Source organism: Barbatula barbatula (genome assembly GCF_947034865.1).
Source record: "Barbatula barbatula genome assembly, chromosome: 20".
In the NCBI taxonomy this organism is placed as follows: Eukaryota; Metazoa; Chordata; class Actinopteri; order Cypriniformes; family Nemacheilidae; genus Barbatula; species Barbatula barbatula.
Window position 1 is genome coordinate 16,525,332 of NC_136783.1, and position 21,833 is coordinate 16,547,164.

Here is a 21,833-nt window from a genome sequence, read left to right on the forward strand (position 1 = left end):
TGTAGACATTAGCGCACGTCTCCAAAAATGGAAACGTCTCGAACGCAAAAAGGAGCAGAGCATGCATGCATGCAGACCTAACCAGGCGTTCTGGACCCACAATCCCTTTCTTTTGTGTCAAACTCCCAGCCAGAAACGTTACATCTTTTAAGGCAATTCTGAACAGTTCAGTGCATATTTCTCACCCTCATTCGATCTGTGATTTGTTGCAGTCTCTTGGGACCACGCTGCCTAGTTTTCTACCATGGCCTGGTCCAGTGCATCTGATTAACAAACGTGAGCTGCCATCTTAAACAAACTTTCTTTAAAAATAAAGTTCAAAAGCATTGACATCTTTTGAAAGACACAAATCCAAGGTCTATGCTTTTTATGTAATGTTCAATATCGGGACTAGGGCTGGGTGATATAACATTCACAATGACAGTTTGTCTGCTTAGCGCTACTGTAGAAACAACATGCCGAATTCAATGCAAGGGGACTCCGTCGTGTATGTAGATGGAAATAGCTAATTCAAACACATAATGCTTCATTATGTAAGGTCTTTATACACCTCTGAAGACAGTTATGTTTATTATATTGCATTTCTCTTAATAGATCCTCCAGAAAATTACACACTGGACCTTTAAATGTTGAAACTTTACTAATTCAGATCTAATTCATTGACATAATGTCTTAGTGTAAAAACATTATTGATTGGGATGTTTGAAAAGCAACTACAAATATTAAACAGCTAAGAAACAGCAACCCATATTTGTCTGCTACATCACCCAGCCCTATCTGTGACTACTAGTGTGTTCAAAGTGTTTTTGGCTTGTGGGTTGTTCTTGTTCACACATGTCCAACCACGATCTTTCTTCAGCCCTAACCGATGCCAAACATTACAGTCCACCATCACACGTTACATTTCCTCAAAAACATTCGTGTGCTAAAGGTTCAGGTCATGCTTTGGGTGCTTCAAAACGGTCTCTAACCTAAACATACTCTTCTGACTCTGTTTCAGCTTCTGATGGTCATTCGCGATTATAACAGCTTTTTGCTAAAAATATTCACAACTTAATTGAAAAATGAAAGACACTTAAAACTGGCTTTTCAAATGACCATTAAATGCAACCTACATACAGTAACAGCGTCCACTTTAGAGGTTCACAAGCACTGCAGCTGAAGGACTAATGGCTGTACAGTGCCAGTTTCTAATACTGAACTCAGCCCATTTCATCAGGACATTACATTTGTCACAAATGCTCTTGCGTAGCATGTCAGAATGCGCAACACGAGTGTGAAAGATTCATGAAGCAATCAGGTGTGAGATCATAAACTGCAGCTGCCACATATGCAGACGCCAGTCCAACAATATATTCTGGTGTACACACAACTATGGTTTACTCTAAACACACATAAAGATTATGTTTGGGAATGTCTTGGGGATTAATTGCTTTCCAAGTATTCAATAGCAATAAACTTGCCAATTTGTTAAAAATAAATAAAAAAACGACATTGAACCTTGGTAATATACCAAAATAAAATATCTAACGTTATTTTTGGATTTTGCAAATGCAAAAGACATGCACATTTCATTTTTCCTTTAAAACTTTCAAGTGGACAACATATCACACATTTTGTTGATTTCCAAAGGTGATAATCTCGCACAGACCCTCAATATGACACAACAGTAGTTTCAAATAGAGCAAAGCGGATTCATCAGCGTTTAACAATCATCTGTAACAAACTGCCTCTCATGGGACACTTGGCATTAAAATACTAAAAACATTTCAAATGTGAAAGAAAATAAAAGTCTCAGGGTTGACGGCGAGCTCGGTAAGAAGAGGAAATAGGGTCTAGTGAGAAGTTATACAGCTACTAAATATTTAAAGATGATCTTAAATCTTAACAACAAACTTTCTAGATTCACCAAAAAGGTACATTCAGAACCAGGACAGTGGCTCCAGCCCTCATTTTCTTCTCTGCCCCCCTCTTTGGAAATGTGTTTCAGCATGGGGAGGAGGACCGACACAATAAACTCAAAACAGTACAGGCAAACGCTCAACAACACTCAAATGGGGAAATACAAATTACCAGCTTTGGAAGCAGGATTTCACAAGAGTCTTCATATACATGTTCTCTCCTCCAGCATGTCATCATCGCCCAAGGTGACGGCAAGAAACGCGACAAGGAGAATGAATATCTAAAGTGAATATCTTCACCATGGATACGTTGCTCACTAAAACAAACCGCTACCATCCCCGCTCACCCCTTGCAGGGCATCTGTAGATGACTGGCCAGATTCAGAGGTTGTACCGCCTTCCAGGGATCCCGTTTCAAAGGGGTGGTCCATCCTCAAGCCATCAGACTCCATTTTGGCAGCGTCTGGAAGAAAGTTAGCATACGCATCGCTTTCTGCCATCAGGAGCTTCAGTTTGGGGATCCAGCTCTTACGTACCACACGACGCGCGTTAGTGCACATGTCTGCGGCGATGGCATTCATTTCACTTTCTTTGAAACTAGGAGCAAAGTTCTGGCAGTAAACTGGGGACAGAGAGGAAAAAATTGTCATTAATAATTCTTGCAAGTGACTGTAGTTTAAAAACACACAAACCAACAAATCTCTATTTCTACAAACAGGGGATGTGGGACGTTTTTTTGTCCTTTTTATATCGCAAACTTGTCAAGTTGTCTGGAGTGGTTGAATGTGGCATCTAACAAATATAGGCTCAAGCGAACAATGTCAAATATGTTTAGATATGCACTCATACTAAAATACTCCATGGATAACTATAGCAGACCATTCAGAATTATATCTGCCGATGCCAACTCTGAGGATTCAACTATTATTTCTCAACTTTCTAAATGTAAAAAATTCATATAATGGCTATCAATATGGGAAATCAAACTAGTGATGCTTCTTGACATTTTTATATACAGAGCACAAATTCATTGCATTTTCCTGTCCCCTTTTGATTGAAAGGATGTATCGGTCCTGATCACCGTATGTTGTTTAGCTATCGACCGATAGTGTGAAGAATTGTTTTGATCGACCGATGCCGATATTGGCAGAAATATCATTGGATCTCCAATGCCACAATTATCAATAACTTACACTTAACAGCATGGAGAACCCGACTGTCCAGCGGTTTGCGGTTTGGGTCATTTGTGGAGGACCGAATTCCTGTCCCACAACTGTTTGCAAGCGTGCTTCTACAAGAACACGAAACAAGTAGATTAAAATTACATTTGATATATTAAAACTCAACCTGTTTCTTTGGTTTAAAAAAATCAGTTATTGAGCAAGTCAAGCAGTCAAGTACGGTTTTACATCATTTAGCGCTTTTACAGCCACTATGATATGGTTGTCTATGGGGGACAAAGTCTGTCGGGTTATAAGCATTCTTACAAATATCTTTCTTTTTGATCAGCAGAAAAAATAAATGTATACAGATTTGGAACAACTCGAAGGCGAATAAATGATGACAGAATTTTCATTTTTGGGTGAAGTATGCCTTTAAAACAGAGATGGTAACAGGGTGTTAAAAGTAACATATAGCAGCTTTAATAATTCATTATTTTAAATACACTACTAATTTTATTTCAATTCGATTTATATGACGTCACTCACCGGTCGAAGAAGGCAGCAAGCAGCCGCCTGAGCAATACTTTGTGCCGTGTGCCTGCGCTAACATGGCAGTTCATCAGCTGAGCTTGTGATATAAAGACACCGGTGCCTGTTACCAGCTCCAGTTTCTCAGCAGGATCACCTTCTTCATAAAGTTTAACATGACAACGGTTTCCAATCTGTGCAATGAGCTCCGTGGGAAGAGATGCCAGTTCTTGCCGCACTCGAACTCCCCTTCCCCTTGATTCAACTGTGAGGTGGTCCGGAAGGGACTCCACACGTTCACTGGCTAAATCAGGAACACAAAATTTATATTAAAAAATGTATTAAAACATTAATCAGACACACATCTATAGCCACATTGAATTTTCACCTTTCAACTCTCTTCTGCAGAACATACAATTTTATATTTTGAAGAACATTGGTAACCAAACTAATTTGGACCTCATTGACTTCCATTGTATGGACACAAAAACACATTTCTTTGTGTTCCACGGTAGAAAGAGTCAGATAGAGGTTTTAAAACAGATGAGAGGGAGTAAATGATGACAGGATTTTTTATTTTGGGGTGAACTACACCTTTATTTACAATATTAATAAAAAGCTATCAATTTCTAATAATGGTTCAACTATGATGAGCGACCAGCCTCTTTCTCTTACCTGTTGACCCTACATTCAGCATGCTGTACATAGTGTACATGTTACAGATCTGTCTATACTGCTCTTCTGCCGTCTCCTCTGTTATTTCCTCCTCCTCATCCTCATCATGGTAGGAGATAGGCGAGTCACTTGTGTACATGCTGGGGGTTCCCGGGCTGGTGCCTTCTGGCGTGCTACCGCTGTTGTTGTTATTATTGTTGTTGCTGTTACTCGTACCGCTTCCAGCCAACACAGGTGCACTCTGGGGCAGTGTCCCACTTATCCCGCGTGGCACCTCCTGAGAATAACGGGCAGCTTTCCTAATGCCTCCTCCTCCGCCGCATCCTGATCCTCCACCCCCTTCACGACTGCCCCCTTCCCACAGACGCTTCGCGACCGGAGCGCAAACCACAGAATACGCCGATGCTTCTTGCTGGATCTGAGACTGCTGCTCAGTCTTCACCCTGGACACCAACGAAAGGGGCGTAAGGCAGGAGGCGGGGCGAGCAGCTGCTGTGGCGGCCACAGCCCCGCCTCCTCCCGTTTGCGTAACAGGGCTCTGGGGTTCCGATGAAGGCATTTCTTCCACGTGAAGACCCTGCGAGTCACAACTCGGCGAGCTGACTTTCAGGAAGAACTCAGTGCCCTTTTCCATAATCTGCTGTATCTGCAGGAATCCCGCAGTGTACATTAAGAGAAACTGATCTCCCAAGTTCATGCTAAGTCGGCCGGTGTAACAGAAAGAGAGGATCTGCTGGAAACTCTGAGGCTGAACAGCTGGTGGTAACTCCATAACAGAGCTCTTGTTGCCGGAGTTGAATATATCTCGAAAGTAGGAGCTGCTGGCGGCCAGGACTGCCCGGTGGGCTTTAAACGTGTGACCCTTCACCACCACTGACACGTCACAATACAGACCCTGAAGCCTTTGTTCATTCAGACATTCTAAAACATTGTTGCCAAAGTTGGGAATCGCCATCTGCAGCATCTGAGCCATATCGTAACGCCCAGAACTACAGGATCTGGGAAAACAAAACATGAGAAATTATTGCAAAAAAAACAATAATTTATTGTTGTTTTTTATTAATACATTTCTTTTTAATTAATAGCTTTAACTATTTATGGTGTAAATCTAATTATTACATTTTTAAATATGTACTTGTACTTTTTCTTATCTAGAAATACAAATGTGCCTATAAAGAAAATCTGGAACCGCCTCACACACACAAGCTGTAAATTATCTATTCTTACAGAAGCATAGAGACAGTGGAAGGCTCTGTTCCAGCTCCAGGGTGACTAACTAACAAACAATGCCTTGTGATCATGTAGTCCATAATACAGAAAGAGAAAACAGACACTTCTATACTATTCCTCATAACGAACCAAGAACTACAGAACACAATGCCTTGTTATACACAACGTATAATCTTAAAGTAAATTATTTTATAGACCCAAAGACACTTTCCCCCCTAAACCAAAGGTCAGCGTTTAATCAAACAAAACCATAAAACCAAACGAGACAGAAACACAATACTTTCATTCATATTTATTAAGATAAATAGACATGCCTTATCTAATGACTATCTATCTATCTATGGGTCGCTTATCATCAGTCAAGCAGGATTATGAAAACCTGTAATTTTATACACCGCAGAGCATTAATGCACGCAGCATTACTTTTAAAAAAGTGATATTTCAATATAAGGGCAGAAAGGTTGGAATGTAGGGGTGAAGGGGACACAAGGTCTTCAGGAGACCCACCCAAAAACGCTTCGCCTCAGTCCTTAAATTGTTAGTATCTGGCCTGTTCTGTTATCTTCATAAGCATACGTTTGCTTGTATTTAATCTGATGGATCTAAAAAACGTGTATTTAACAATGCATAGCCCAAAAAACCTGTTTTCAAAACCACAAGATTTGCTAGTAAATTAAAAAGGCAATTCTGGAAATACACTGACTAGAAAGTTCCTTTCAACACTATGAAAAACAAGTATGGGCAGTTTCACACCAACTCTCTTCCTCTATAAATGTCGACAATGAGGTGAAAGTAATGCTCGCACAAAGCAGATCAAAGATAAGTTGGTTCGAGCAGTAAAGTTACGCATTTACTTTACAAAGACACACTTTATTCTTCACATCCCGAATAATAAAATCGGTTTAACGAATAAGAAATACTACCATCATAAGCGTAACTGTAAATCTGGATTTGTCCCATCCTCATGCCACACAGTTTAAAGGGTTAAAGCTAGTCCATTAGCTCCTAGCAGTCACATAATATAGGAACAAATAAATATTCATAAAATCAGGTTTATAAACTTAGTCTTAAAGTAACCTTATACTTTTAACAGATCGTTGATCACAATGAAGCAGCATTAGCGAACAGTGCCGTTTACAAATGATCCTTTGAAATCTCCACTGCGCTATCGTCGCTATTTCCCAAAAGCAAAATCACATCATTTTGATTAAAAATATCATTAATAAAAATGGACAATATGAGATCTCACTGGTATATGCCGCCGGTGTTTGCGTGATGTGGACGCCAGCGGCAGGACTGCTGTGCCCGGAGAGTCTATGTGCCCGCACCGCTGCCCAGCAGGACACGAGCTCCGGTTTGGCACGGGCCCCGGGGTGCAAATCCGAAATAATACCCGACCGCCTTATTTCCACACTTGACGCTGACCACGCAGCCAAAAATGCGACACCACAAAGAACGCCGTCACCAAAATAGCCTAAAAGATGAATTATTTAGGAGCCAACATCCGTTTCTCTCGCCCCCCTCGGTGCCAATGCAACGCTATAAAATAATGTCGGGTTGAGTTAGAGTCCACGGCCACCAGCACGCACACCGGGGTATCTACACCCAGGTCGATTTTTGAGTCATCCAGCAATACAAGATATGCATGCACGACTCATTCTTTCCCAACCGCAGATTTATGCAAACTAGCTTCTTAAGTATTCACATTTGTCTGCTTGTATTTACATAAAAGATTCAGTGGATAAATTCTACTCCATTTTGAGGAGGGAGGGAGGCAGGGCTCGGCTGCATATTTTCCCGACATCAACAGGTCATCCCGGGACAAATGCAGCAACCGGGGGGCGAGCCAGACCCATCCGCAAGACACAGTTAACCACGTGACGCCCGAAAGCGCTGAACGTAAAGGTGAGTCTTCGCGTACGGTAACCCCGAAAACAGCCTGACAGCTATCTACAAACACGTGCTACGATGGCAACGGTTGTTATGATGAGAAAGTTGGAAAGCGGAATAAAAAGACGATGCGCCATTTCTCAAGACTTGAGTCATCTAAGTGGTTAAACTTTTTGCAAACCCATCCCCCATCCAAAAGCAACTGCACACCTTCACGAAAACAATACCGCATTCTTAAAAACCCCCGTAACGCTAACTGTCCCGCGCGCGTACACTTTGACCCCGCTTAAAGTGGCGTGTACCTCTCGTAATGCATGCGTAAAAAAACTCACCCCCTCGCTTGCAATCGGCTGTAAAGTGTTTCAATGGAGGAGTCCGACTGTTCGCTGTCTCGATCTCTTTCTACTGGCAGCCATTCATCGTGAATGTACAGGCAAAGATCCCGAGCGCAGAATTATCGAGGGGTGCATTGTTTCTCACCCCCTTCGGGACGCACGTAGAGCACAGAATCGCCGATCAAAGTCAGACAGACTGTAAATGATGTCCACTTTTGGGTCTCTGTGCATGCAGCCGGTGTATTTCGCGCGCTGTGGACCGATCAGCATGTATGCAAGGGACCCCCGTAGCTCATACAGTAGTGCTGGGAAAGTGAGCTGCGTCTAGACTCTGTACAGGTGAACCCATAGAGGGGTGTTGACTGTTGGTGCTACGCGCACAGCATGCCAACTCAGCCCTGCATGGCGCACTGAAGAACAGATGCACGTACGACACGCCCCCTCGCGTAGTGCTAATTGTGGGGAAATGATCCAGTTAGACTTTACGGAGTTTGACTAGGTTAATGTGCAGATTAAATAAATATGGTGAAGTATTGGAGGGTTACATAAATATATGTTTTATCTTTAAAACTTTCATTTTAATTTTTTTTATATATATAAATCACAAAAATTACTAACCTCACTATTCTTAGCTTTGTATACTGTGCTAGGCTTTAATGGACTAGTTTGATGCACTTATGTATTTTGTTGCCTATGTTGTTATAATTGCTTCCAATGTTTCCTCATCTGTAAGTCGCTTTGGATAAAAGCGTCTAAATGTAAATGTAAATATATATAGTATGCAGTACGCAAACTCATGACGTATCAGAGACATAATAGGCAAAAGTGAGCCAGGTTTAATATGTGACGTAATGTGTTAAGGGAATGTGAGACGTGACATTTACGCATCAGCGGTACAGTTCAAATATAATAATGTTATAAAAAAATTAAACATATGCAATGAAAGGTCCTTAGTAATAAAAAGTGTGTTTGTCTTTGGTTAAATATAGTAAATCACTTAGACACAATGCGTATCATAAAATATTGCATTAGTACAGTTCTTTACATGATTACTAATTCCGATGCTTTATTATTATTAAATGATGTTTGATATTTTACACTTTCTTGTTTTAGATGAACCGTGCATTTCTGTGCTTTTATATTACCTACTGCAGCGCTTTCTGTTACTATACGCATGCGCAGTGCTATTTGTCCATGGGTTTATACTCTCGGGCTTCCGTAGTTTATTCACAGCAATGCATGGACTGCACATGTCATTTCTCACAGAAAAAATACGTGCTTACAGTTTTCCTGGAAAGCCTACAGCAAATCCTTTTATTTATATTTGCAATGGCGGAGCTGACGTGTCTGTAATTAACGATGTTTAATGGTAAGTTGCAATTGTAAATGCTAATGTTAGTGCTAACCAGGCTAGTAACAAGAATGTGTTTTAAATGGCCAAGCAGAACGTGCTATTCCTAAATGCGAAGCGTTGTGAAAATCACAGTCATAACGCAATGAAATACATTTCCGATTGATTCATGTATGTCAGTTTATTGTTTATTTTGACAGGTCTTTTCTTCAGTAAATGCAAGTAAGGAGTGTGTTTCAGTTACACAGGACTGCTGTACGTTTGTCACTGGTACACCCTAAGGATAAACTAGCCTTCCTGCAGAGCCTCACTACAGGACCCAGTTGTCTATTTAAAAGATTCAGGACAATGAACAACGACAAAGAGGACACAGACACTACTGCCACAGATGTACCAATGGAGGACAAAAAGCTCTCTAGATCCTCAGAAACCAGCCAGAGCTCATTGACAGAGCCTGGGCTTTTGCCAGGGGAGACCGTTGTGAGGGAGGGCAAGGCAGCAATTATATTCCCGAGTGCCAATGAGGTGTTCTACAACCCTGTGCAGGAGTTCAACAGAGATCTCACGTAAGTATGCTGTCAAAACTTTCAATCCCTTAACCTTAATCTCACCTCTACGTTTACACGTTTATTGCATACATTCTGGTGTGCCTATCAGGTGTGCGGTGATCACAGAGTTTGCAAGGGAGCAGCTGGTGCAGCGGGGCGTTCGGATCCTGGTGCCTGATGAGAAAGACAGAGTGTTAGTCGAGCTGTCAGAAGAGAAGAATGGAATAAAGGATCATGAAGCGACAGAACAACATGAGAAGCCACAGAAGGAAGAAGAGAGCACTGATAAACAGTTCATCACTGCCTCTGTGGGGGAGAAATGCGAGGTGTGTGTTTACTGATTTTACTTTTTATTGTATTTTTTATCTTCAACAAACTTGATGACATCTCAGTATAATGGAAGGATGCATTGTAAATCTTCACGTGATTCCTTACAAACAATCACTTGCATTTTATCCTGATGTGTGAATTGCTTTGGATCCAAGTATATGTTGAATAAATGTAGTAATAAATGAATAATCTCTTTCTTTGTTTCCAGCAAGGATTGCGTGTTCTGGAGGGTCTGGCTGCATCCGGGCTCCGTTCTGTTCGATTTGCTCTGGAGGTTCCGGGACTAAAGAGCATCACTGCTAATGATTACTCTGCTAAAGCTGCTGCCCTCATCGCCCGCAATGCACAGCACAACAACGTTTCCCACATACTGCAGGCCAGTCAGAAAGATGCCAGGTCAGATCTTTTGTTTCTTCAATTTAAGCTTTCTTAGCTTATACGCTCACATGCATCTTTATAAGGAATGACACAAATATATACCCTTTCATTTGTCAACATAATTTCAGTATGGGTTTTAATGGCAACAAGATAAAAATAGCTAAATAAAATCTATGTATGGTGCTTTTTGTTTAGTATGGTGATGTATGAGGCAAGAGGAAAGAAGGACCGCTATGATGTCATAGACCTGGACCCCTACGGCAGCCCTTCTGCATTTATAGATGCAGCTGTGCAAGCAGTCAGTGAGGATGGTGAGTATCTTTTCTTTCTCTTTGGCCCCTCTCTTATGTATTATTTAAGATCTGTATGGTTCGCCTAGATCTGGTAGATTCTGTAAAGCGCATTTTACAGAGTTGTGCATCAGATGTAAACACGGTTAATTTAAAGCCTAACACAAAATCTAATTGTCAGGGTTGCTTTGCATTACGTGTACTGACATGGCCGTAATGGCCGGAAACAGTGGAGAGACCTGCTACAGCAAATACGGCTCCGTGTCCATCAAGTCTAAATACTGTCATGAGATGGTAAGATGTGCTCACTGCCACAGATTTGTGTTTATGTAAAAAGGTGAAACGGAGACTCTTTGATATGGCTGTTTGTTTTTGTGCGTTGTAGGCCCTGCGTATAATTCTTCACAGTTTAGATCAGAGAGCAGCCGTGTATCAGCGCTACATTGAACCACTTCTGAGTGTGAGTGTGGATTTCTACATCCGCGTATTCGTCAGAGTCAAAACGGGTCAGGTCAAGGTCAAGAATTCTGCAAGGTAAAGCAGACATATACACACAAGCAACTTCTGTCTTTACATGTGTGAGTATTCATTTGGGTGAATAATAGATCAAAAGAGCAATGTTGAGATTTTAGTGACATCTCAGTAGAGCAGTTTGTCAGTTTAGGGCTACTGTAGGACCCATGCTGTATGTAGAACAAAGTAGCTTATTCTAAAGTAATACAAATATAACGTTATATTTACTGTCAATACATCCTACAAAAAAATACATATTGGACTTTTAATGTGTGTTTGTTGCAGTAAGCAGGCATTGGTGTATAGCTGCGTTGGTTGTGGGGCATTTCATCTGCAAAGGATGGGAAAGAGAACGATCCAAGGAAACCAGTAGGTCTTTCAGAATCACATGTCTATCACATTTACATTATCCAAAGCAACTTGCAGTGCATCTAATATATATATACACTTTATCAGTATACGTGCTTCCTAGGAATTGAACCTGTGACCTCAGCTTTGTCTACCGAGTGAGGCATGTTTGTTTTTCTCAAAATGTATGTTACTGTGTGTTTCAGTATGAAGTATTCAGCAGCCACCGGACCCCCAATAGGTCCCAACTGCGAACACTGTGGACAGAGATTCCAGGTCTGAATCATCACGTGCTCTTATTAGAAGACGTATAGCTTTGATGTGTTTTTTTGGACAACTATTTACGTCATAGCAAGAGCGCCTCCAGGCAGCTTTTTAGCATTGCATTTCTTCCTATTTATTGCAACGGCAGTGGCGCACCTTGTATATATATATATATATATATATATATATTAGATCTGTGGCGTTTCCCATTGAGCGCTAGTATTTGCAGTGTTACGCACACCGCACGTTTACTTCTATTACAGCAATCGCAAGTTTTGCATTACGTTATTTGAAATACCCTGATATTTGAAATACTCTGATTCTCTTTAAGAATCTTATTTTACCAGCATGTTGATGAACAGTAAACCAAAAACTTCTGTGAGTCTTTGTAAATCTTTGCATTTATTCAAAACACCAGAAATTTGTACAATTTATTTGTACGATTTTCGCTTAAAGATAACAAAGTCTAGTTCAATTAACAGAATTTCAGCAAAATGTAATTTTTTCTTAACTTTTTTTACATACACTTTAATCTGCCAAGCCATCAGAACCCAACCGAAAACCGTCGGTGAAAAACCGGGGTTCGTATTGAACCGCGGATGAGCTGTATCGTTGCATCCCTATTATTTACGTTACCTTAAACTCTCATTTGTATTTCTAGTTGGGTGGTCCCATGTGGGCGGAGCCTCTACATGACCATTCATTTGTTCGTAAAGTTCTGGGTGCTGTCTCAGGGAATCCCAACCGTTTTGGAACTTCAAAGCGTATCGAGGGGATACTGAGCATGGTCACTGAGGTCAGAGTTTTATTAGAATATTATTATTTGAATAATAATAATATGTTGGATGTCTGCTGGTTTAATGAATTGAGTGCTAATATTAGCAGTTGTGAGTTTTCAGGAGCTGCAGGACGTTCCTCTATACTATGTTTTAGATCATTTGAGCAGCACAGTTCACTGCAACACGCCACCAATGCTGCCGTTCAGGTAATGTACATATATCCAATGTTTTTCAAACATTGTGAGTGTAATTTTCTAATATTGTCATGCATACCCAATAATCCAAGTTTGATTGACAAGCGTAGGTCATTCTGTGCTTTTGTTGTAGGTCAGCTCTCATGCATGCTGGATACAGAGTGTCTTTCTCTCATGCCTGCAAGAATGCAGTGAAGACAGACGCAACTGCTGGGGTATTGTGGGATATAATTCGCTGCTGGGTTAGTGACCTCCATCTGCTCTTAAGTGCTTTTCCACAAAATACACTTTAAAGAAGCTTAATTTGAATGGGTTGTTTTTTGTCTGTCTGTTCTTCAGGAAAAATCCAACCCTGTGAAGCGAGAGAGGCTGTCGGAGACCAGCCCGGCCCACCATATTCTCTCCACAGAGCCAACGTCAGTATCACATTTGTATTACATTTATTAATTTGGCCTCATAGTTGTTCAGAGATGCTTACAATTTCACGTTATGATTGTTTTTTACGAACTGTGAGTAATCTTTTGTTAAAAAGACACACGTTGAGTCTCTCTGTTTCTAGTGTAACTGTGTGAGAACTCAATGCTTTCTCAATGCAGCCTCCAGGCCTGTTTTGAGATCAGAGAGGACGCGAACCCCCAATCACGGAAACGTCACCTCACACGTTTCCAGGAGAACCCACAGGCCAACTGGGGACCCAAAGCACGCGCCAAAGCTGGGTTTGTTGCGTTTTCTCATTGAAAAACTATTAAAATTCTCAAGCTGCCTGAAAAGTGTTTATTTATGCATTGTTTTTAGTGGAGGAATCTCATCGGAGTTGGAAGACAAAAGAAAACAGTTTCAAGGTAAAAGGAAACAACTTATTACGGATTCTTCTCAACTCAAGGATTTCCCCTGCAAGAGGTTTCGTAAGGTATGTTAAGTTTAACATATGATAGAGTGATATTATGTACCCAAATTCACTCTATATGAAACAATAAAAAAAGCTTATTGAACAAAGTTGTTATCTTTTCTAGGGAACATGTACGTATGGAGAGAAATGCTGCTATTCACATGAACTGGAAGGAGGAGCCAGCGAGCAGAAGATGGACTAATCTTTTCTCACTAATGAATGTAATTCAGACAATTGTAAAAGCTTGTGGTTTGAGACAGTTATTTAATACCAAGAGAAGTTTCATTTCTGTTAATTGAATGGGGCACATTTTATTCCATCATTTTTGTTTTATCTTCAGAATGTTTTATTTTTGCTTATCAAATAAATATTAGGTAAAAGTCCTTTTGTATGCATAACGTATTACAGCATCAACAGATACACAGATACAGATACATACATTTTTAAACAATTTATTTCATTTATTACAATTGAATTCATGAAAAAGTGGTCATTTTCATATAAAAGGTACAGTAGCAGTAAAAACATTACAAGAATAAAAAATATTGCACGGATGAATTGGCACAGAACTCAATGTCTGCCATACAGATATTTTACTTTCATCTTTATTTTCTCAAACCTTACACCAGAACAAAAAAAAATTACCATAGAGAAATTGTCTAATAATTAAATAAAATCTTAAAACAGACAGCATCAATTTATATAAATATATACGACGAAATCATTTTCCGTCCATTAAACCAGTTTTAGTTGGATTATACAACAAGAATTTTTAACATCTGATATTTGTGTACTTTTGTCATGCAATTCAGTAAATCAATGTCTGACAGCAATGGTTGTCTATTCTGTTCTATTGCTGCACCTGTAACAGAAAGGTGCGGATCTCCATTGGGTTTAATGTCACTTCCCAGGGCGAGGGGTCTTTATCGCTGACAGGGAAAGGTTTTACATTCGTTTCTAATAAACAAAAAAAAGGAAATTATGTTATCTTCACACATATTTACTTCAACTAACAATACGGTTTCAAAATACTCAAGGTTTAAAACTGAATTACGCTACACAACCTTTCTTTAAAGGTTTGCTCAACTAAAGTTTGGGCGGTCTTGCGTTGCAGTATTGCACAGATTCTTTTTGCATGGTCTTCTGAAACTGTCACAAAAAAAAATCGTGATACCTAGTGTCTTAAATCTGTTCAGTGTGTAATGTATTTGTTACCATTATTCCATGACAGACGTGTCATATCCTCTTTCCATTGGTTTGCCCCGAGACTCATCTCAGATGCTCCGAGCACCTTAAAGGTAGAAAACAGCATCTGCACAGACACAAAGCGGAACAGTTTATTATCATCATTACTCATCAAGCGTCATTCTCAATGGTACATTAATGTGGACTGAGCATATGAAGTATACAAGATCTGTTTGAGTTTCATTTGTCATGTTATGATTCAATAAGCTTTTAGAAGACACACCCTTGATGCATCATTTCCCAAATCATACACTAGTGGAGAATTCACAGCAGTCTGCTAACCAACAGATCACACACCATTACATCACCGTAGTGTGAACTCAGAGCAGGACCATAAGGACTGAGTGCATCATTTGGGACAGCGCTTCCACTTCCCAGAAAAACACTCCATTCCATTAGAGGAACCTGGTGGGAGGTCTTAGGAAAATGGCTGCTGGCCCAGATCTTTAACCCCTGATCTACACCACGTGCATTTGTGAAGGTTCAGCCTTACTTAAACATTCAGAGATGGTTTCCAGTACGGGGTTTAAGACTAGTCCTAGACTAAGATCAATGTAAGAGCAGTCTAAACTGAAAACTGCTTGCACTGACAACTTAAAATACAGAAGTGCTATTGTTTTGTCCCAAGATGGACAACCGTAATGCTTGTTTGAAAGACATGTTTGTGAAAACTACTTAAATGTCGCAATTTAGCTAAGGCCTAGTCCTGGCTTAAACTAATACTTGTGCGGTAAACCACCCCTCAGTGTGTGACAACAGAAAAATTTGCTTAAGTTGGGAATATGTTTGTGTCCTATGTGGTCTGTTTTGGATGTATTGGTTTAGTGTGTGGTACTGGTTGAGTAAACTGGAACAGGTGGTGAGTGGGCTGCTCTCCTGTGTGTTACCTTTAGGTTGACAGTAACAGGCTGCGAGTAGGTTTTGCTCTCTTTGGCCTCGTACTGATGTTCCAACCTAATCAGAATCGAGTTTTTGTCCCACTGAGACAGTGTCAGCAGGTGAACAGCCGGGGGTAGAGCAGCCTGAAGCCCAAAGAACTATAGGGCAGAGGTATTGAGAACGAGAAACAAAATACAGTACAGAGAAATTATACATAACCAGTTCATTGAGTTAATCCGTCTCCCACAAACCTCCAGTTTGCCATTGGTGGAAGGTGTGCCGTCTTGGAAGGACAGGAGGGGTTGCAGCACCATGCCCTGAGCGAGGGGTCTATGGATATCTGCGGCCTGGTCTGGGGGTGTGAGGGTCAACAGTAGACGTCCACGCACAGCTAAACCATCATTAAACTCTCCTGGCTCAGAAAGAGGCTCACCAACACCCCTATAATCATCATATAAAAGTCTCCTGTGCAGCTGAGAAAAGACAGTGAGTATGGTTACTCAACATGTATAAAATACTTTATGTATGGTCGTGGTATGCTATATTACCCTAGATATTTTGAGATCTTTTTTATTCTCTGAAAGTGCTTCGGCAACATGCCTACATTTTCTTATAAATCACAGGTTGACAGGGAATGACAGATCATTTCATGTTACCATGATTTCCAGTGAGCCATTATAGATGCTGCCGACCCCCTGGGAGCGATCCGTCACCACTGTCAGCTGACGCTTGTCATCCTAATACACAAACACATTAGTTTTTCTGACAAGTTTTGCTCAAGGTTTATGAAAATCTGAATGAGTACTTATCATTTTAAATGAAATGCAACTAAAACGTAAATGTAATGCAGTAATAAAACCAACCACAATCTCTCTGCATGACACTTGCCTTTATATAGGCGCGAGAGTTTATCGGATAGTAGTTTCCGGCGATGGGCTCGGACTGCTTTAAATCCCACGTGGGCCGATAATCTTTCCTACAATGACAAACTACTTAGATACGTTTTTCAACAATTGACATGCGTCGATGATGAAGCTTTCGAGAATGATGTAAAAATCATGACATTCAGATTCTGTAAGATATTTCTTCCTCCTCACCGTCGCTCTAGAACCTCTCTGCCATTCGAATCAGTGTAGATATAGCCAGAAGACTGGATGTCTGTGTCAAAACGTGTGATCACCTCTTTCCCTAAGCCATCACTGCAAAAGAGATATTTGTGATGTTTTTCACGGTGTGTTTGTTCTTGACATTCTATACTAATACTTATATATCAAACAAATTCAAATATTACAATATTGTTTTACATCTCATCTTTTGTCCGAAGGCGCATGTCTGTGTTGACTCACTTGACGGGCACGGGTCCCACGGTCCACTCCAACTCCAGTTCCCTGCGCCCCTCATACAAGCGGACAACTTGTGACACCCACGGACTAAACCACTGCGTCACCTCTTGTACTACGCCGGATACGGTGACAACCTCTATTTGTGCAGTTTTGTTGATGATAAAGGGTGTTGATGAATTCGGTCTGAAGATATAAGCTCCTGATGGCTGGCTACTCTCATAGTTATTCCCTGCACTTGCATTGTACCTGCGCAAGAAGCCGAAATTCATTGTGTACCCTTTTAAACAGAAACCTGAAAAGAGATGCTGATTCTGGGTCATCCTTAACTGACCAGTAGAAGTTCTGTGAGAGTTGAATGGTCTGTTGAGTTTCCAGGTTGGTCAAGCTCTTTAACAGACCAGTGTTATTATCAAAAGTCACCTTCAGGAACTAAAACACACAGAGACCAAGATGATCAAAGTTAGTATATACTGGATATTTAAATGTCCAGTGTATGAAATTTAGTGGCATCTAGTGGTGCAAGGTCTCTATACACCTCTGAAGACATAGTTATGTATATTATATTGCATTTCTCATAATGAATAAATAATGACACACTGGACTTTTAAAGCAGTTCTCTTTCAACCTTGTTCTGAATAGATGGAGGGGCTCCGTGTTCAGTGTTGTCTTCTGGAGGCTCTTTCTGAAGCAAGGAGATGACGTACGTAGTGTAGCCGAGAGGAGGAGCTTCGACCTGGAATACCAGCTCACCTTTGGCATAACCCCGGTTTCGTCTCACTTCCTTTGTGGATTTGGACAATGGGACCACCTGACAGACGCCAAATGTGGTAAAGAAAGAAAGAAAGAAAGAAAGAAAGAAAGACGAGGAAATGTAATTCATTTCATGTTATTAATTGAACAAACAAAACTTTCATTGTCATGTAGACACACAATTTCTAACCTGACTGTTCACTGTTTTGCCGTTCGCATTCGTAACACTGTACTGGGAACCATTGACAGGCAAACGCACAGGCCAGCTTACAGCCCTCGCCAGAGGATTGTACACATTCATAGAAAACTTAGAGAAAGATAGGAAAGATTGAATAGTGAGATTTTGTAGCAGGTATTGACAGTTTATTTAGTAGAATCTGTGTGTATGGCACCTTATGGCTGCTTTCTGTGAGCGGACAGACACTGATGTTGAGATTCTCACAGAACACACGTGGAGCCTCAGAACCACTAAGAACAGCTAGAGAGTTTCGAATCAGCACCTGGACAGTGAAGATACACATAAGCATATAATAATATGATAATAATATTTAATAAGTACTAATGACTTTAGATTTAATTTAATTGTACCTCACAATGTGCCCAGCCTCGAGCCAGTCTCTTGGCATAGTCATTTGCCACATGCTGTTTCTCCGTACCAGACACTGCATCATGATGTTGTGCCACACCCATCGCCCTCTCTGAACCAATGTAAACATAGCCTTTAACAAATCAACCAATTGAAGGCAAGAGAAGTGATTCACTTACGTCCTATGCAGACTTACTCATAGTATCACTGTCGCCTTCACCAAACGGTCCCGATCTGGACTTGGGCCCCCCGAGTACCTCAAGCTGGTTGCAAGTCTAAGGAAAACCAAACCAGTCAGACCTACACAGCGTTGAGGTGATGCTTAATAAACAAAATTTGTAGACAATCACCTGTAGTCGGCTGTTACTCAGTCTCTCGTATAATTTCAGTGCGGGACGGCTGGTGAAATAACCAGTCCAGAAATCATGAGCATTATCAGCATAGGGAAAGAAATCATCGGTCTTCATAGGCCTGAAATGAACAGCCAATCAGACGAAGACAGAAAAGGCATCATATACTAAAATGCAAGCTCAACAAAACCGCTTGGACCATTCAAAGAATAATTTAAAGGAACAGCCCACCCAAAAATAAAAATTCTGTCATGAATTACTCACCCCAAGTCTGTATAAATATCTTTGTTCGGATCAACACAGAGAAATATATTTGGAAGAATGCTTGTAACCAAACCGTTCTGGGGCATTTTTGACTACCATTGTAATGTTTCCTACTATGGTAGTCAATGGTGGCCAAGAACTGTTTGGTTACAATCATTATATTTCTCTGTGTTCATCGGAACAAAGACATTTAAACAGATTTTCCTTTTTGGGCGAACTGTCCCTTTAAATGTGTTGGTTGTATATACACACTAACCAGGTGAGGTTGGCTAGATTGAGCTCTTGCAGGTAGCAGGAAGGGGTGGAATAAAGCACGTTCACTTTGCTCCCATTAGCTTGCAAAGCATTAACATACTTAATCAGCTTATCCATATTCTTATACCAGAGATTGGCGTTCTCATACTGGAAGTCTGAACCCATGGTCATGATGATATGGTTCGTCTTATAATATGTAGCCTGGAAAAATTAAAACGGTTTTAGAATATTTGTATTATACTGTATAGCCAACAGCGAAGTCTATTGTGAATTTACAATAATTAACAATAAGTGTTCACTCCAATGCTGTTCATTCACCTGAATATTGGCAGCTCTCAAAAAGTCCCGTACTATCACATCCACATTGTAGTCCTCAAGGTCTGGGTCATCTCTAATGGGAGCGTCATCACATGACTGGTCCCAGCAGAAACCAGCCGGTGGATTATAGCCATTGGGGAGGACACCTGAAGAAGCCCAGCTATTGATTTTACTCAAAATTAAAAGGATTCTGTACGACAGTGAAAAGATTTGTACCCGTGAAGAGATCAGCAACAGGAGGCTTCAGGCTTTCACTGGCTCTCCAAACCATCTCCATCTCTTTGGTACTCATTCTGCGATATTTGTCTTGATAGTCCAAACGGCCGAAAAAGAAACCATCATAGCCCATCTGAAATCCAAAATCGTCAGATGAAAATCTATACAAGCGCTTGGAAAGCCATTTGCAGTCGTACAGAACGCATCCACTTTGTGTAGAGAACTGTATGTGTAATTGTGTACGGGTAAGATTTGTCATTGTTTTGATGACCATGTTTGATTATAAGAACTTTGGAAAAAAGACAACATGGTAATGGTTCTATGTTTACCTGTGCAAAGACCGAGGCGTGTTCCCGTGCATGTCCGAAAGGGTCGATGTGCCAGGCTACTCGGGGACGGCCGCACTCGCCAAACGTGTCGTTTAGAAAACGCAAGCCCAGAGTCATTTGATCTATCACAGCACTGTAGTGCGTAGTGGCTTCGTCACTCATACACCATCCGCCATTTATGAACTCAAGGCGACCTTTAAAAGAAAACAAATGCTGTGTGAGCCGTACTGTGTTTTAATCTGTGAACTTACACAAAATGTTCTTCTCACCCTCATTCACCAGCTGGGTTACGATTCGCCGTGTCTTCTGGTCCTGCTGCTTCCACCAGCGGTAAAAGAAGGCGATCTCAACGTATATAAAGCGTCGGGCCGGATCCTTCTGTAGCTGGTCGACCACAGAGTCCAGAATATACTGAACCCCTGCATGCTGGATGTTGTTTTGATCTAACACACACACACACACACGCAGTATAAGACCAGTAACTGATCTGCTAGCAAAACTTGTGATGACAACTGAACTAATTCTTGCTATTGCTGTGTGATGTTAAACATTAAGTTTTACCACTTCCGTGGTTTACCAGTATCATATGATAAGAAGCAAAAGTCCTACGCAGCAAATAGACCGTCACATGCAGGATTTCACATTATCACATGAAAGCAAATTACACATGTTGCTTTTAACTCATGCAGGAGAAAAGTTCACCTCCATAGTAGTATTGATCCACAGTCTTCAGCCAACCTACATCATCATGCGTGTGAGGCACCAAATGGACGTTCAGCATGGATGGCTTTGTGGCTGGACATGACTGAGAGATCATAAAGTTACAACATGTAAGAGTTACACTTCCTCAAAAATGGATCAGTTAAAACACCTTTTCCTTAATGTGTCAGAGAAATTAATGCAACAAAGATCCTCCAAATGTAAACATGCAGTGTTTTGTAGTATTTAACAACAACAATAAACAAGGTTCTTCAAAACCACGGTACTATTTCTATTTCAGATCACCGCGGTATTATCATGGACATGATAACCCTGCAACATGGCGTATGTTGTACGTCTATGTTAGTGTTGACTTCCTCTCTGCCAACATTTGTTCGGATCTTTCTGCTTTTACAGATTAACCATAAAAAAGTAATTTTTTACCTTATAACCACAGACGGAGTCTCGACCCACAGGTGAAGAAAATACAGCAGAGACAGAAAACAGAATCAGGGAACAGATGTGCAGAGAAGGCATGATGGGATGATAATGAAACATAAGTCATATGACATCGAGTTTTCATTTGTGACACGTGAGTACTGCTGCCATATCAATGTTCTGCCAAAATAAAAGTCCTTTCTAGTAATAGGAGTTCGTAACGTTTCTAGGTTTAGATCAATCTACGTAATCACAACGCATTCGGAACTGATTCATTTTTAGACATTATAACACATTACGATTTTGAAGATAAAGCTGCCTTTATATCGCCATTTCTGAAACATAAAATTGCTGGTCACTTTATGAACTTTACGTTTACCGTTGCGAATTGGGGTAAGGTACGGATATTTATTTTTGTTTTTATTTTTATTTTGTTTGTTGTTATTTTTACCCGGAGATGTTTTTATTTTAATTTTTTTGAGCTTGAACCTTTTTTAAATGCTTTATTGAACATTTTGTTATAATAAAACAATGTTACAACAGAAACTTAACATA

General features: G+C 40.6%; 3 protein-coding genes across 9 annotated transcripts; 1 reads left to right on the forward strand and 2 right to left on the reverse strand.

Moving 5' to 3' along the window:
- Nucleotides 1-870: 870 nt before the first annotated feature.
- On the reverse strand, nt 871-8,164 carry nacc1b (nucleus accumbens associated 1, BEN and BTB (POZ) domain containing b). Of its 3 annotated transcripts, XM_079483648.1 has the most exons (6): nt 7,720-8,131; nt 4,268-5,265; nt 3,611-3,896; nt 3,095-3,192; nt 2,438-2,523; nt 871-2,364 (listed from the first exon to the last, which is right to left on the reverse strand). In XM_079483648.1, exons 2-6 carry the CDS (start codon nt 5,238-5,240, stop codon nt 2,335-2,337), a joined length of 1,473 nt encoding a protein of 490 aa, XP_079339774.1. In that variant the 5' UTR covers nt 5,241-5,265; nt 7,720-8,131; the 3' UTR covers nt 871-2,334. The 3 variants fall into 3 exon arrangements, with proteins under 3 accessions (XP_079339774.1, XP_079339772.1, XP_079339773.1); XM_079483646.1 differs by having other exon boundaries at nt 1,305-2,523; nt 7,720-8,164; XM_079483647.1 differs by lacking the exon at nt 7,720-8,131 and adding an exon at nt 6,747-7,125 and having other exon boundaries at nt 2,088-2,523.
- Nucleotides 7,234-14,434, forward strand: trmt1 (tRNA methyltransferase 1). 5 transcript variants are annotated; one of them, XM_079483644.1, is made up of 16 exons: nt 7,234-7,402; nt 9,314-9,639; nt 9,731-9,947; nt 10,160-10,347; nt 10,525-10,640; nt 10,801-10,913; nt 11,005-11,153; nt 11,418-11,501; nt 11,687-11,756; nt 12,406-12,540; nt 12,644-12,729; nt 12,851-12,959; nt 13,057-13,133; nt 13,314-13,433; nt 13,513-13,627; nt 13,731-13,989. In XM_079483644.1, the coding sequence occupies exons 2-16, from the start codon at nt 9,422-9,424 to the stop codon at nt 13,806-13,808; spliced, it is 1,875 nt and encodes a 624-aa protein (XP_079339770.1). In that variant the 5' UTR covers nt 7,234-7,402; nt 9,314-9,421; the 3' UTR covers nt 13,809-13,989. The 5 variants fall into 5 exon arrangements, with proteins under 5 accessions (XP_079339770.1, XP_079339768.1, XP_079339769.1 ...); XM_079483642.1 differs by lacking the exon at nt 7,234-7,402 and adding an exon at nt 8,888-9,091 and having other exon boundaries at nt 9,274-9,639; nt 13,731-14,434; XM_079483643.1 differs by lacking the exon at nt 7,234-7,402 and adding an exon at nt 8,943-9,091 and having other exon boundaries at nt 13,731-14,035.
- man2b1 (mannosidase, alpha, class 2B, member 1) lies at nt 14,043-21,463 on the reverse strand. Its single transcript, XM_079483640.1, has 22 exons — nt 21,285-21,463; nt 20,844-20,946; nt 20,411-20,584; nt 20,142-20,335; nt 19,813-19,945; nt 19,597-19,742; nt 19,280-19,479; nt 18,760-18,880; nt 18,606-18,684; nt 18,412-18,521; nt 18,216-18,323; nt 18,014-18,130; nt 17,699-17,881; nt 17,405-17,502; nt 17,077-17,319; nt 16,828-16,929; nt 16,619-16,706; nt 16,387-16,467; nt 15,982-16,203; nt 15,739-15,888; nt 14,822-14,918; nt 14,043-14,563 (listed from the first exon to the last, which is right to left on the reverse strand). The coding sequence occupies exons 1-22, from the start codon at nt 21,396-21,398 to the stop codon at nt 14,457-14,459; spliced, it is 2,970 nt and encodes a 989-aa protein (XP_079339766.1). The 5' UTR covers nt 21,399-21,463; the 3' UTR covers nt 14,043-14,456.
- Between the last annotated feature and the right edge of the window lie 370 nt (nt 21,464-21,833).

What these genes read in the sequence shown, in the direction of transcription:
- nacc1b (XM_079483646.1), bottom strand. Translation starts at nt 5,240, where the DNA reads ATGGCTCAGATGCTGCAGATGGCGATTCCCAACTTTGGCAACAATGTT. An exon ending in GCTGAATGTAGGGTCAACAG is followed by an intron (nt 3,897 to 4,267) that starts GTAAGAGAAAGA and finishes TTCCTGATTTAG; the next exon opens with CCAGTGAACGTGTGGAGTCC. An exon ending in GGTTCTCCATGCTGTTAAGT is followed by an intron (nt 2,524 to 3,094) that starts GTAAGTTATTGA and finishes CTCTGTCCCCAG; the next exon opens with TTTACTGCCAGAACTTTGCT.
- trmt1 (XM_079483642.1), top strand. Translation starts at nt 9,290, where the DNA reads ATGCAAGTAAGGAGTGTGTTTCAGTTACACAGGACTGCTGTACGTTTG. An exon ending in GCCAGTCAGAAAGATGCCAG is followed by an intron (nt 10,348 to 10,524) that starts GTCAGATCTTTT and finishes CTTTTTGTTTAG; the next exon opens with TATGGTGATGTATGAGGCAA. An exon ending in CCTGCAAGAGGTTTCGTAAG is followed by an intron (nt 13,628 to 13,730) that starts GTATGTTAAGTT and finishes TATCTTTTCTAG; the next exon opens with GGAACATGTACGTATGGAGA.
- man2b1 (XM_079483640.1), bottom strand. Translation starts at nt 21,398, where the DNA reads ATGTTTCATTATCATCCCATCATGCCTTCTCTGCACATCTGTTCCCTG. An exon ending in GTGGGACCCGTGCCCGTCAA is followed by an intron (nt 16,930 to 17,076) that starts GTGAGTCAACAC and finishes TCTCTTTTGCAG; the next exon opens with TGATGGCTTAGGGAAAGAGG. An exon ending in AGAGAGGTTCTAGAGCGACG is followed by an intron (nt 16,707 to 16,827) that starts GTGAGGAGGAAG and finishes TTGTCATTGTAG; the next exon opens with GAAAGATTATCGGCCCACGT.